The sequence below is a fragment of the Coenobita brevimanus genome, chromosome 74, assembly GCF_032717465.1.
Source record: "Coenobita brevimanus isolate Jiangsu-jjx chromosome 74, ASM3271746v2, whole genome shotgun sequence".
Taxonomy (NCBI): domain Eukaryota; kingdom Metazoa; phylum Arthropoda; class Malacostraca; order Decapoda; family Coenobitidae; genus Coenobita; species Coenobita brevimanus.
The window spans coordinates 34,328,046-34,342,027 of NC_137027.1; the positions used below are offsets into that span (position 1 = coordinate 34,328,046).

General features: G+C 40.8%; 1 protein-coding gene across 1 annotated transcript in view; it reads left to right on the forward strand.

Annotated features, from left to right (window-relative positions):
* The first annotated feature begins 6,101 nt into the window (after nucleotides 1–6,101).
* LOC145407862 (uncharacterized) overlaps nucleotides 6,102–13,982 on the forward strand; it is a 33,176-nt gene continuing 25,295 nt past the window's right edge. Inside the window, exons 1-3 of the mRNA XM_080278719.1 lie at nucleotides 6,102–6,263; nucleotides 9,582–9,722; nucleotides 10,063–10,172. Coding sequence (XP_080134845.1) covers nucleotides 6,102–6,263; nucleotides 9,582–9,722; nucleotides 10,063–10,172 — 413 coding nt within the window. The remainder of the gene's footprint in view (nucleotides 6,264–9,581; nucleotides 9,723–10,062; nucleotides 10,173–13,982) is intronic.

Consider the following 13,982-nt stretch of genomic DNA (forward strand, 5'->3'; position numbering starts at 1 on the left):
CCATAGCTAACCAACTACGTTCAGGAGCAAAAGTTAACCGACAGTCCTTTTGCCAGCCTTGTTTCCTGTTTTCTATATTTCTCATTCCCACTTGAACGACGGACCACCCTTCCTTCTCATACTTTTTTGTTGTGTGCTGTAGTAAAAAATAATTCATGTAACACCTTCCACGTCCACTGCCACAACAGTCAGAGAAGTCTGGTAAAGCGTTTGCTCACTGCTGTTCGTAAGTGATGGCAAAAGTACCGGTTAATTGTTGCATTAGAGAGGTGGTGTATTACTAGACGGGTGCTGTGTGCCCGCTGTAATGGGGAAAGGATGCAGAGAGAGAGAGAGAGAGAGAGAGAGAGAGAGAGAGAGAGAAAGAGAGAGAATCTGCAGTCACAAAACACTTAAAAGGTAATTCTTCACAATATACGATAAAGAGAGTGAGATTTTAACTGGTGTCCTTGTTAGCGATAAACCCCTCCACTTCGGGGCCCTATTTTTAAAACCTTTCTTGCTACCTTCAGACGATTTTACTCAGTTGAACGAAAAATTGGATGGCGAAAACGTTAATGGAGACAATTACAAACCCCGTCCCTGCCAACAGCCTCTCTAACGCCTAACAGAATCATCCAAATCAGGAAGAGAAGACTTGAAGATAGGCCACTGGATGGAAGAATGGAAGGATCAGGAATACTCTTCTTACACTTGGCCTAAAACTGACGTCTCTCCATCTTTAATACTGGCCTGTAACATGAAACTGACGCTACAATATGATGCTATACTGAAGTACTGTGGAAACGAGGAAAGGATGTAGAGCCCTAGTAGTCCTATTGTCGTTTTCTGCCACCGAGCTACGTGAAATAAATTGCAAAAGGACGAAATTCTGGGCCAAGTTGGAGTAAAAAAGAGTAGAGTCAAGGATCAGTATTCTCGTCAGGTAAGAAGGCTCCTTAGCACCTTTTCTTTAGCTAGTTATTTTTGAATGAGCTGGTTTATCCTTTTGTACGTTATTTATGTTGAGAATGGCGATATTGGGAGGATTTACGTGTAACAGACTAAGACAGTAAGGGGTAATAAACATCATATTAGGAAAAGGTGTTAGGGAGCTTCCTTTGCCGACAAGCATACGGGCCAAGGTTGTCAGCATCGCCCATCTGCCCTCACCAGGTAAACAGCACTGAAATGTAAAGTAATGTAATGGCGACTGTGATGGACGTGCAGGAAAACACGGGAAGGGCTGTGGCGGGAATGCAGGACTGAAGGATAGATGCGGGGATAGGCAGAGGAAGAGATATCCACTGGTATACATCTTGCTGTAACTTTTACCTCTCCCCTTTAATATGACGAGTGTTCTGGTTTCATACACGATTATATACTCCTTTTACCCTAACCTGGCCTAGATTTTCGTTCTTTGCAGCTCATTTCACGCAGTTCAGTGGCCGAAAAAAGACTATACTGCGGCCCAACATCCATTCCAAGGCGCTTCTTCGTGACTACCAGTATATTTTAGTGATCTCTTGCTATACCACAGCGTTCAAGATAAAGGTACGGGAATTATCAGCCAAGTTAGAATAAAAGCAGTATAATCATGTTAATATATTCAGCTCGAGAAGAATCTGTCGGAATACATGGAACTGTGTTTTGAAAACGACAGCCACGTCTGTACAGCAGATTACTGTAGGCAACAACCGAGTTTATGTGTGAAGGTGGGAATGATGGGCTGCAGTGCGGCTGAGGCGGATTGCGTGGAGGATCATTTTTACGTTCTTTTTCACCGTTTTCATGGATGAACGACAGATCTGGCATCAGGGAACAGATGACTGCTTGACTGTCTGCATGACTGACTGGATGACTGTACACAGGCAGATAAACAGATTATCGACAGACATGACATACTGTAGATATTGACAAACTGACTACCTGTCACGGAGTGACAGACATGCTGACTGTCAACAAACAAACGGGACTAACAGACAATAAAATAAAACAGAAGGCTACTTGCAGAAACACACTCTGCGTATGTGCAGACAGACGTACAGAACTTTTTGTTCCTTCAACTGTATCTCTTTCGCGGTGCCTTAGAAGATCGAACCTTCTCTTCGACGGAGGAATAGTAGCCAGAATGAACCCCTCCTTGTGGTGGTGATGTATGGGTGGGGAACGGTGTTTGTACTGTGTGATGCATGTCAAAGGCAAAAGGGTGATATGATTGTGTGTATTGGACTTTATATGTCACTAGTAAGACATGACGGGGTGCAAACACATGTAAATGTAAGAAGAGACGTACAGTAGTACCAGCATCCGTCTTATATACAAGTCACATTTTTCATTTCTAAACCCACACATGACGTACGCGGATGTTTGAGGAAAAAAGAGCTACGCCATTGGATCCACGCTGTACAAAGAACACGAGCCTTTGCAGGTTTCTTCACATACCTGAATATGATCAGTGTAAAGGTGAACACAAAATCTGATTGTCATACTATTGCCTAGCGACACATCCTCTGAGGGAAGGCTCCAACTAAAGAGCATCTATATATAGTACACTCCATCCCCTACTCAGTAACTTTTCCCACGGCTAATCATTTAGGACTCACTCCACCCACGTATGTTCCCATCCCCTCGTCTCATTCTTCACCTGTCTTTTTCTACCGGTTTCAGCCATTTAATATTCGTCTCTCTCTCTCTCTCTCTCTCTCTCTCTCTCTCTCTCTCTCTCTCTCTCCATAAATTTGAACTACCTTCAAGTATTTTCTCGTCGTCATTGCCACTACAGCCTCCACATTCCATTCCCCACAATCTCCCTCACTCACACCACAGGCACCTCTAATACAAGACCCTGAAATAACCTCATCAAAACCCTATCATTTAGCTGGTTTTGTACTGTCACGAACGTTCCTCTTTGGCGTAGGTGTCGAGTGGTTTATGATTTTCACGTCAATACATCACTATTTACTTTGATGATAAATTGTTTCCCGTCTTGCAGCTCAAGAAGCATCGCGTGTCCCTCAAATAAGCTCCCCTATCCAATTTCTTCCCTGGTACGCATAAAATTTCTTTCTTTGTCTCGTTAACTGCTTACTGAGGGACATTTGTTTTCCTGCTTCACACCAAGGAATATATTTCTTTTGTTTCTCTGTTTTCCTCTGACATTCCATCTCTCTCTCTCTCTCTCTCTGAAATGGGAGTATTGCGTGAATGAGGGCAGTTCATATTTCATGGAAGCCCCCGCCCCCCCCCCAAAAAAAAAAAAATACGGAGGGAATTATGGCACAAAATGGAACCTCAACTCCCTGCCAGATTGTTAAAGGACAGAAAAAAAAAACTCACGTGAAAGCCGCATCGTTTTATACTCCTGTGACAGTGGAGAAATTGCGAAGTTATTTTTCACTGACATCAATTACAAGCTTAGCGTTGGTGAGCGAGCCCTACCGTTTTCTCTCATCGACGCAAATTCGCATCACAGAAAATGAAAGTATTAAACTATAGGGATAACCATAGTAATTTTTACATAAGTATGATGCATAAGTTACTTACCCCGTTGTAAAGGGTAATCTCCAATTTTGTGTATCCCTTATCGCTCTCACATTCTCTTCCATCTCGCTGTGTGGGGAATTCTGAGAGGATTAATTATGTACGGCACATGGAAAACTCGTCAATAAGGGAAACGGAATGTTATATGGATCTTTTTGTGCTACAACAGCAATCTGATAGATAAGGTTATTTGGAGGAGTAGCTTAATGGCTAAGTTGAACAACCCCCAAATATTGAGACTAAAATTGATTTCATCCTATTTCAGTAATAATAATAATAATAATAATAATAATAATAATAATATTATTATTATTATTATTATTATTATTATTATTATTAATATTAACAATCATCATCAAAACCTCTTTTCCACCCATGAATGGGATAAGGCAGGTTCTGGAGAGGAAAAAAAAAGATAAAAGTACGAAATTTGCAAAAATCGTGTCCAACTGAATGCACCTCACTCATTCACTCACCACTGAATCTCCCGGAATCCTGACTCCGCCTCACTGGCAGAAACATCCACACTTACACGCGTCATACCAACTATCAGTAAAAGAGTCACTTCAGCTACTATCACTTCAACTGGAAAAAAAAAAAAAAAAAAAGCCAAATCCTTGCTGTACACCCCTCCACACAAATACTTCCCACTGCTCGATCCACTGTCAGTTCCCTAGTCTCACCACCCTCCATACCTCGCTTTCTTACACAATCGTTAACCATATCGATCCATCTTCCTGACCTATCACGCCTCCCTTCACTTCCACCATCACGCAGATATACTCTTTTCCCCACGTTATTCACATTCATCTCATGAACATACCATCTAAGCACACTTTCTTTGACTCTGTTATCCTGTGACTTCCTTCCTTCACATCCTTCATAAATCACTTTACTCCTTGTCCTATCCACTCTCTGCATTCCACACACATTTCTCAGTAACTTAATTTCCATTGCTCTTACTCGTGACTATTTTCATGCCACACCAGAGTCTCAAACCCATATGTTAAAGACTCCAAGCAAACCGCTAAACTCAGACCTCCGCTTCTTATCAAGGCCTTCATAGCACAATCCACTTTCCTTCCCTATGCCATTCTGCTTTCCACTTACTTTGCTCCTCATTTTCCCCCTTGTCTGTCAATCTCTCGAGGCACCCAGGTCTAATTAAACTCTCTTCAATTCAAGTCTTTTACCATTCACCACATCATTACACTGGGAGTCACCATCTTTCTCAGCAATCATCACTTTACTCTTATCTACATTTACTTTGAAGGTATGATGCTCAGAGATATCAATAAAACTCGGCACCAAAATACTAAGCCCTTTTCCGCTATTAACATGCATACGTCAGTGGTGAGATACGGTACTGCATTCTTCCCACTCATTACTAACGCCATCCCTCTTTCCTTGCCTCGAGTTTTTACCTCTCACATAACCCCAACCAAAAATACATTGAACTATGAGGACCTAACACAATCTTGTCTCACTTCACTCATGGTCTTAATAACAATGGGTAACAGCCAGCCCATATTGTTCTGTTACGGCTCGAGACTATATACCTTTCACTCTAACTTGGCCTAAAATTGCCATCTCTCCATCTTGAATTTTGAACTGTAATAAGAGCTCTTAACATTTGAATATGATGCTAGCCACAAGGAAGTACAGTATAGCCAAAATATTGTGTTAAAACTGCCACTAAAATAAGCTGTTCAAGGACGAAAATCTGGGCCAAGTTAAGGTAAAAGGGTTAAAGGAAACTGTAGTCCAAAGTCTGGTTTGATAGCACCATATTGCACAAACCTGGGGTAACCTCTAAGAGTTTCAAGCTTTTCATCTGACGGACACTCGACCACCACAGTCTAGGCCCGTTTTCTCGTCTGTTACGGAAACTCTCTAACATCTTTTCCTGGGCGATTTATTTTCGATTATGCACTGTGCAAAATGAATACATGGAGCTATTCAGTGAAGTTCTTGCAGGAAACGGATCCACACCACAAGCGCTACACTTACAAATATCAGACAACGCCACAGCAAATGGGTATGTGACAGGTGCAACACATTCACAAACACTCCTGTCACACCAGTGTCCCGCAACCCCTAACCCCCAACACCCTCCCTACTCACACTACAAATGTCACCACAACTCATCCCTTGCGCACAAACACTACAATTATCATACAGGATATTTTATTTTATTAGGCACTACTACTGCATGTGATAACTTATACGGCTCTTTTTTATTGTGGAACTGATCAAATCCACCTAGCTAGGCTTTGCTAAGGACATCACCCAGCCCTCCTCAGTTACCCCCTTAGACTTGGGTTTGGTGGAATCACAGATGACACGCGCTCCAATTGTAGAATAAGCCCACACAACACACAATCAGCACTACACAATTCACGCCAAACTAAAATGCAGACTCAACACCAATGGTGGGGGGAAGCTATTGAATAACCCCATAGGAGAGTATCTTACCTGCGGTTGACGTTTCTTCCAGACCAAGTAAACCAATATAAACCAGCAACAACAACAACCTCCCACTAACTCATACTCCCTGTACTCCCCAGCAGGTGCCCCCGATGGAGTACATACAGATAGTACAGCGGCCAGCATATTTCCACAGGCCGTACTCCCTGCTGCGCTCGCCCTACTCAGACCACCCTGGCTGTTCCGTGCTCTGCAACCATCCCACCGCACCCACCTCACACCGCAACCTCATCAACATCACCAGAGCGTCATGGGTAAGTTCTTTAGCAGTTTGTTTCTGTATCTATGTCTTTTTTTCTATCTCTCCGTCCATAAGTCTATTTGCCACTTTTTCTGTCCGTTGGTTTGTGTACACTCGTGAGCCAAAGTTCCTGTTCATCCTCTAGTATGAAACTGTTCTAGGGTGTACGAGTAACGGAGTCCTGCCAATGTATAGACTGTGCAATATAGCAAACTACCTCTCAGGACTAGATGACAGGTCTTCACTTAGTGCGAAGCCCAGGCTATGACTTCCCGTAAAACATCAGGAATGAAGACTGCAGAAACTATGGTTGAGAGTGTGCCTAATTACTTATTGCTTCCAACTATTCGCTCATCTTTTGGGATGGAACACTGCCTTGTTGTGCCAGACAGTTTAGCTTCTCTGGGATTAGTGTAGCAGGTATAACGGCAACGAAGGAAGGGAGGAAAACCGTGTAGAACTTTTTGTCGACACCCACCTGGTCACAGTGAAGAATTTTAGAATAATGACAAAAGATAATCATGTATCACCATTCAACTGATTAAAACAAATAAGAATGAGAAAATTCCAGTATATCCAACATCAGTCCACAAAATGACTCACGGTGAAGTACTACAGAGATGTAAATATTAAGCAAAACAAAACCCAGTATACAGCGTACATAGTGATCGTGGCTGGAGATCTGAATGTGCAAGTAGGATACACTGTATATTCGAATGAGTGTTATGAAACCAGACATATTCTAGTAAAATTTGCAGAAGGGAGCAACTTTTACCTCATATATGATGGAAATGGCAGAAGAAATTATACCTAAAAAAAATGGAAGAACAAACCTAAAATCAGTCTGGCTAACATGACAAAGTGGATAATGTAGCTGCAAAGGATAGCGAAGAGTAAATGTAGAAAGTAACCAAAGAATGTAGAGATAAAATTCACACTATACTCTACTTACATAACGCTAATCCCAGATGATGGTTCAAAGAAGGGAGAAGAACACGAGGGAAACAGCCACACCGTCAAGCTGAAAGAGAGATGTAAGAATTAAATAGCTGTTTCAGAACATACACTCATTTAATGGCTGATGACAAAACCAAAAGAATTGTGACAAATTCATAAGAACTGTAAAAGTAGGAGACTAAAAGCTAAAAACTCTTGCAGTATATTTTCTGAATGTATTAAAGATCTAAAGAAAAAAGAAATGAACGTGATAACACTCAGGGAGACTAACTGGAAACGTCAAACACCAGCATTCCACCCAACTCTGTGTAGTAGTAATGTACATAAAGGATTGTTTAAGGGAAGAGAAACAACTCAAATAAGGAACGTGGAGATTACCAGTGTAACAGTTAAAGGAGGTAAAGAAAGACTGATAAGAACAGAGAGGCGAAAAGCAGGAACTGAATGTCTCATTACTGGTTTCATGAAGGGGAGAAGTGATTTTGTAGGATACTATAACACCCAAGATCATTCCCTTGCAGTAGAGATATAAATGAAATCTTTAGTGTGACAAAGAGCTGTGCAGTGAAAGTAAAGGAAACGATACATAGAGACGGAATGAGACGATGTGAAGAGTATGGAGAGATGCAAGCCAGAAGTATGGAGGGTTGGGATTAGTTGGTGGAAGCTATAATAATGTCAGAGTGGAAATAGTTCGGAAAGATATTTGTCAACATTGATGATTATAACTGCCCTCTGTTCCACCTGTGCCTACCCATTTATTTATTTAATTCAACTCGGATATTTATCTGTCCATGTCCTGATTCATTTAGTTTTATTGAGCTGTTTATTTCATGTATTTCTCTCCTCATACATCTCCCTGTGTGCGAGCTCATTAATTTGTTCACTTATTTATGTTAACTAGTTGCCTACATGTTCACTTATTTATCACCTGGGTAACACATCCAGTTATCGAACTGTTAATTTATTTGCTCAACTTCATTAATCATTCTATCTGTCTTTCTGCCTGTCTGCTCGTTTGTCTGTACTGTCAACCGTCTATTCACCTACTCAGTCACTGTCTACCTGCTGATCCATTCCCTATCCCTTTCATCCATCTGTCTACCTATTTATAAATCACTCCATTATTTCTTCGGCTAGACTTCCTCCTTATCATTCCACTTACCTCTCTACGTGTGTTTGTGATGGTCAGCTCTGAGTCAGAAGGCGGGAGAACAACAGCGTGGTACCTAGTCTACCGGCATAATGAGCTTTTGTTTACATCGCTTATACACAATGTTTCGGCTCTGATAAACCTGAATCTTCCTATACAAGGGTTCGAATCTGGTGAATCAGGATTTTGGTCGAATAAATGTTAGGTTCATTACAAGGAAACAAGCCTCAACGGTCTACCCGTCCCTGTGTCATTTTTTTTTTTTTTTAACTTCTATATCATTATGTTTAGATTTGTGAGTAATATGGCAGAGTTATCCCATCATCTATCCCTCAGTTTGTTCGTCCGTTCATTCAGTTACCATATTTTAACTTTTTATTTATTTTATTTTATTTTTCTTGGGTGGGGGCTGTTCTACCACTTCTGTGTTAACAATAAACTATGTCAGTGTAAGGTATAAGCAACCTTACGTCATTTCCTTAATCCTTCCATCTAACCCTGACGCGAGTAATCATTAATACTGATTTAAGAATTTCACTCAGCTGTTCTCTTGTTAATTCGTTTTAAATTTAAGGCATTACTGAAAAGACTAGGACATCGACATGGAAATCTTTTTATTACAGTATCTTACCTCGTCGCTCTGTCCGTCCCTCCAGTAACCTCATTCTTACTTGTAATAAGCTGGATGTTTCAATATTCTCGACAGCACTGTATTTAGAAAGTTTGTTAAGGGTTGTAGATGACTGTCAACTTTATCATCATTAACATTTCCTTTCTCAGCTGGTTGTGTAGATAGTAGGTAATTATTTGAGGCGAGTGTCATTAGTGTGTAGTAAATTAGTGTGTAAATTAGTGTGTAGTAAATCATTATGGTTGGCACGAAACACGCTGCCACACTCACGCCACAATAACCCCATAGGAATTCACCTCCTTCACTGTATACATTACCGTTGTAAATTTAGTCACGCAAGCCTCTAATCTCTGTTTTTATTATGAGTGTTAAGCCTTTCATGACATCAGAAATCTCAGTTACTTTATTCTAGGTTTATTCAGCGCAGCAGGAAATTTGAATGGAACTTTTATGGAATGCAATCAACTCTTAAAAAACAAAAAAGGAACATTGTAAAAAGAACTGGCAATGAAAAATAACTATATCTACCTATCTAACTTTCTATCTATTTTATCTACTTATCTACCTATTTTCTGTGTACGTGTCCGCAGCTGGAAGAGGTTCGGGCGCACATGTCGCGTGTGGGTGCGACAGCTGGTGTGGAGGCAGGTGGAGGCGGGGACATAGAGGGAGGGGACCGACGCACACCATCATCCATACCGTTCACACCACTGGGCACAGAGGGACTGCAGGTACTGTACACACACACACACACACACACACACACACACACACACACACGACCATATGTGTGTGTATAACCTTTCTTGTGTATACCTATTTATGAATTTAGTTGTATTTAAAACCAATTCCAGTTTACCTAATCTATATCAATAACTTTAGATTTGGGCATAAGGTATAGAGCAGTCTGCAGTATGTATTGTTTTATTGAGTTTTTTTGTCTTATGTATACCGAAGCAACTATTAATTTTAAAATACTTATATGTTCGAAGTCATTTCCTTTCCATATCGTTCTTAATTCACAACATCTCTCTCTCTCTCTCTCTCTCTCTCTCTCTCTCTCTCTCTCAGGTAAACATCCCTGAGGAGTTCCTGGCTCGCTTCGCTCGCTCTGACTCTCGCCCTGACTCCCCAGCCCCCACCCTCCTGACTCATCCATCTCGCCTTGCGCCATTCAGGAGGTGAGTCAGGGAGAAAATATATGAAGGAATGAAGGAGAATGAGGAGGATATTAATGACAAAAAGTTACATGAATAATTCTGAAGTAAGAACGAGAGAAGGAAAAATGGAGAAAAGAATGAGGGAGGAAGGAAGAAAAAATCAGAAGGAAGGAGTAAGTGAAGGAAAGGGAGAAAGAATGAAGGTGGAAAGGAGAGGAAAGCAAAAAGGAAGAGATAGAAATATAAGAGAAGGAAGGAGGGAGCGCAGAAAGGGCAGAGTGAAGGAGGAAAGGAAAGATGGAAAGAAGGAGGGAACGAAGGGAAAAAGGGAGGAAAAAAGAAGGGAAAAAAGAAGTAGGAAACGAAGAATAGACGGGAATGTGTGTATATACTCGTAATATTAACAAGTAAAAAGGAACGAGTAGAGCAAAAGTGAAGGAAAGTGTATATGATTGGTGAGAGAAGGATCACTAGGTAGAAACGAAGGGTATATCGTTGCTGAATAGGGACAGGAAAGGGAGGGAAGTGAGTGGAAAAAAAAAAAAAAGGCAGGTGAAGAACATGGCTAGCTACCGACGAATGTAGACTTATAAAAAGCCGGCGTTATAGAAAATGAAATATAAAATAAAAAGAAGATAAGTACGCCTCCGCTGCCTCTTTCTCGCTGCTGGATTTTTAGATGTTTGAATGAGACGCAGTGGACAAAGGTGCATACTCTCTCTCTCTCTCATTTCCTCAGCAGTGTTTTACGGTCAGTACACACGCACTCCTCAGATAACTCATTTCTACCGCACTCAGTCGCCATTCCCGTCCTTCTAGCACTTTCCACACTTCACTTGAGGCAACGTTAGTACCAGCACAGTCAGCAATGTAATGTTTATACTTCCATAGTCATATTCTCTGATTTCTGAGCACTAATTTCCTTTCTTTCATGCTGGATTACGTCATGAACTTCCTTTTCCACTTTTCCATCGTTACAAAATGTGCCTTCCTTCCATATTACAACACTAAACCCTTCGCCCTAGTAGGACACCTAGAAACATTGCTTCTCATTCACTCCCTGATTTCGGCACTTGCACACATTTCCACATCCATTAGTAAATCGCTAGTTCTTCTTCAGTACCAACTAGCAAGGCATTTACTGCACAGGGAGAGTAACCTAGTTAATTCCCACCTGTTTCCCTTCCGTTTTCAAGTTAGTTCCCATGATCATTGTCGTTTCCTTAATCTTCCTACATATCTTTTCATCTACACGCTTGAGCAGACCCCCACACCTCGTTTCAAACCTATCCCTACATCGCATTACTCGCTGAGCTGCCTACCCTCTACTACTGTTTATTTTCCTTCATCATAGCTGTAACACGGAGGAGTTTATTTCTGTTTTCGTATATTTCGTTAAAATTTCCATAAGGTCTGTCATTCTACCTTGACATAAGCTTTTTTCGGATCACTGAATGCTGCACACACTTTCCTGTTTTATTTGTAACCCAGATATTTATAGAAATCTGATGTACCTTTTCCCCCTTTCTAAGAACGTTCTAGTCTTCCTCAGCTAACCCCCTTGCAATGTATATTATTCTATCGATCACTATAATATTATACTCTTTCCTTACCACACAACAGTGACTCATGACTATACTCATTTTATTCTAACTTGGTCTAAAATTGCCTTCTCCCCATCTTGAAAGGTGAGTTGTAACAGTAGATTAATAGCAGAATACTGTGCTAGTCATGAAGAAATGCTGTGGATGGAAATAGAGCCGTAGTAGTATCTTATGCTGCCACTGGGCTATATTAGGTAAGCTGCAGAAAGACGAAAACCTGGGCCAAGTTACGGTGAAAAGGGACTAGTACCCCCATAGCCCCTGGTTCACTATCATTCATTCTCTTGTATAAAAACACAGTATAATCATGCAGTTTCCCCAGTCGTCCGGCACCCTTCTCTGTTCCCTTATAAACTCAATGTAAAAACTACGGCAAATCAATCCACCATCGTCTATCTTCCATGTTTCTCCATTTCACCACACATCTCATCTGCCCAAGGAGCCCAACTTTTACTTCGTTTTTTGCTCCAGCCAGGCAATTATCCCCACGTTTTTGGAAATCTCTCACAGGGAGGGGTTAAACAGTCTCGCTTAACCTATCTACAGTTCTTGCACGCTGGCTTAACCCACATTTTCGTCCTTTTACATCTTATTCCACGAAATTCGATGGCAGAAAATGACAATACGGTGGCTTTACATCCTTTCCATAGCACTGCAAGTGAGGCTGGTCAAATTCATCTCTCTTTCTCTCTCTCTCTCTCTCTCTCTCTCTCTCTCCAATATGTGTGACAGGAACACGTCAAGGTCTCATTAAAACAAATTCTCTCTCCCTCCCTCCCTCTTTCTCTTACGTGTGTGACAAGAACACGTAAAGCGCACATTAAAGCAATTTCTCTCTCTCTCTCTATCTATCTATCTATCTATCTGTCTCTCTCTCTCTAATGAAGGAAAAGAAGAGGGAAAAAATATAAGAGAACGCAATAATAATAAAAATAATAATAATAATAATAATAATAATGAAAATGAGAGGTGAGTAAGAAGGTATGAGAGGGGAGAGCAAGAGGCTCGTGTTCTCGTCTGTTGAGGAAGCTCCGTAACAGTTTTGTCTAAGCGATTTACTTTGCTTATTACATCTTAGTCCTCAGGTATGTTATATAAATCATTCAAATATCAACAAACTCTGCACAAATAACGTACAAAAAGATATTAACCAGCTATATCCAAGAATAAATTGCTAAGGAAGAGGTGTTAGGGAGCTTCCTTGACTGACGAGACTACGGACCTAAACGACTGATGGAGGCATATACTGTGACTCAGATTAAATATTCGTAATTATGTACACAATTTTTTATCAATCTTTTTTTCGTAAACAGCACACTAATACTGTCTAATTTTTAATCAATATATTTCTAAATCAGAGGAACAACTCAAAAATTCTTAACTCTTTCAGCTTGGGGTTGCATTCCATTTGTTTCTGATTCTCCCGGGCGATTTGAATCAATTTTGGGGAGACTTTTCAAACTGGAGATGTTATATATCGTCATTATTAACTCCCTTACTACCATGGAGCTCTCCTTAGCTTTTTTTTTTTTTTAATGTTAGGAAGAAGGAACCAAAGGCCATGGAGCCCACAAAGTGTTCCTTCCAAGAAAAAATAAATAAATAAATAAAAGAGACAGCCAAATTCAAGATCCGATCATTTCGAGATGCCTGGACACACTGCGTTTGAAAGACTGGAGGTCATAGGAAGCAGGAAATACAGACAGAGGGAGACAGTTCCAGAGCTGACCTGTTGCATAAATGAAGGACTGGGAGTAACGGTTAATTCTTGCATTAGAAAGTTGAACAGAAAAGGGATGAGAGTTAGCTGTGACTGTCCGGTGATAGCAAGAGGAAAATATAAAAACATAGCGACACAGAAACAGTTTAAGTCGGTCACACACTGAACTACTTTCACTCTTGGCGCGAACATATGAGTGGAGGTTACATGCGTCTGAAAGTGCTACCGAACTTCTCTGTGCAAATATTTAGACGTATTTATACTTTACACTTCAACGAGAAAACCTGCACGACAATCACACGCGTGGATTTAGTCTGGGTTAGCGCCAAGGACACTGTAACAACTTGTCTCAGCTCACCCTTACTCCTGATGCTTGGCTGTTTATTTTGAACACTTAACCCCATCTCTACAGTTAAATAAGCTCCCGAACACCTTTTCCTTAGCGATTTATTTACCATTCTACACTGCACTGTACTCTTGTGTGTTGCCCACGTCTTTTTAACACCA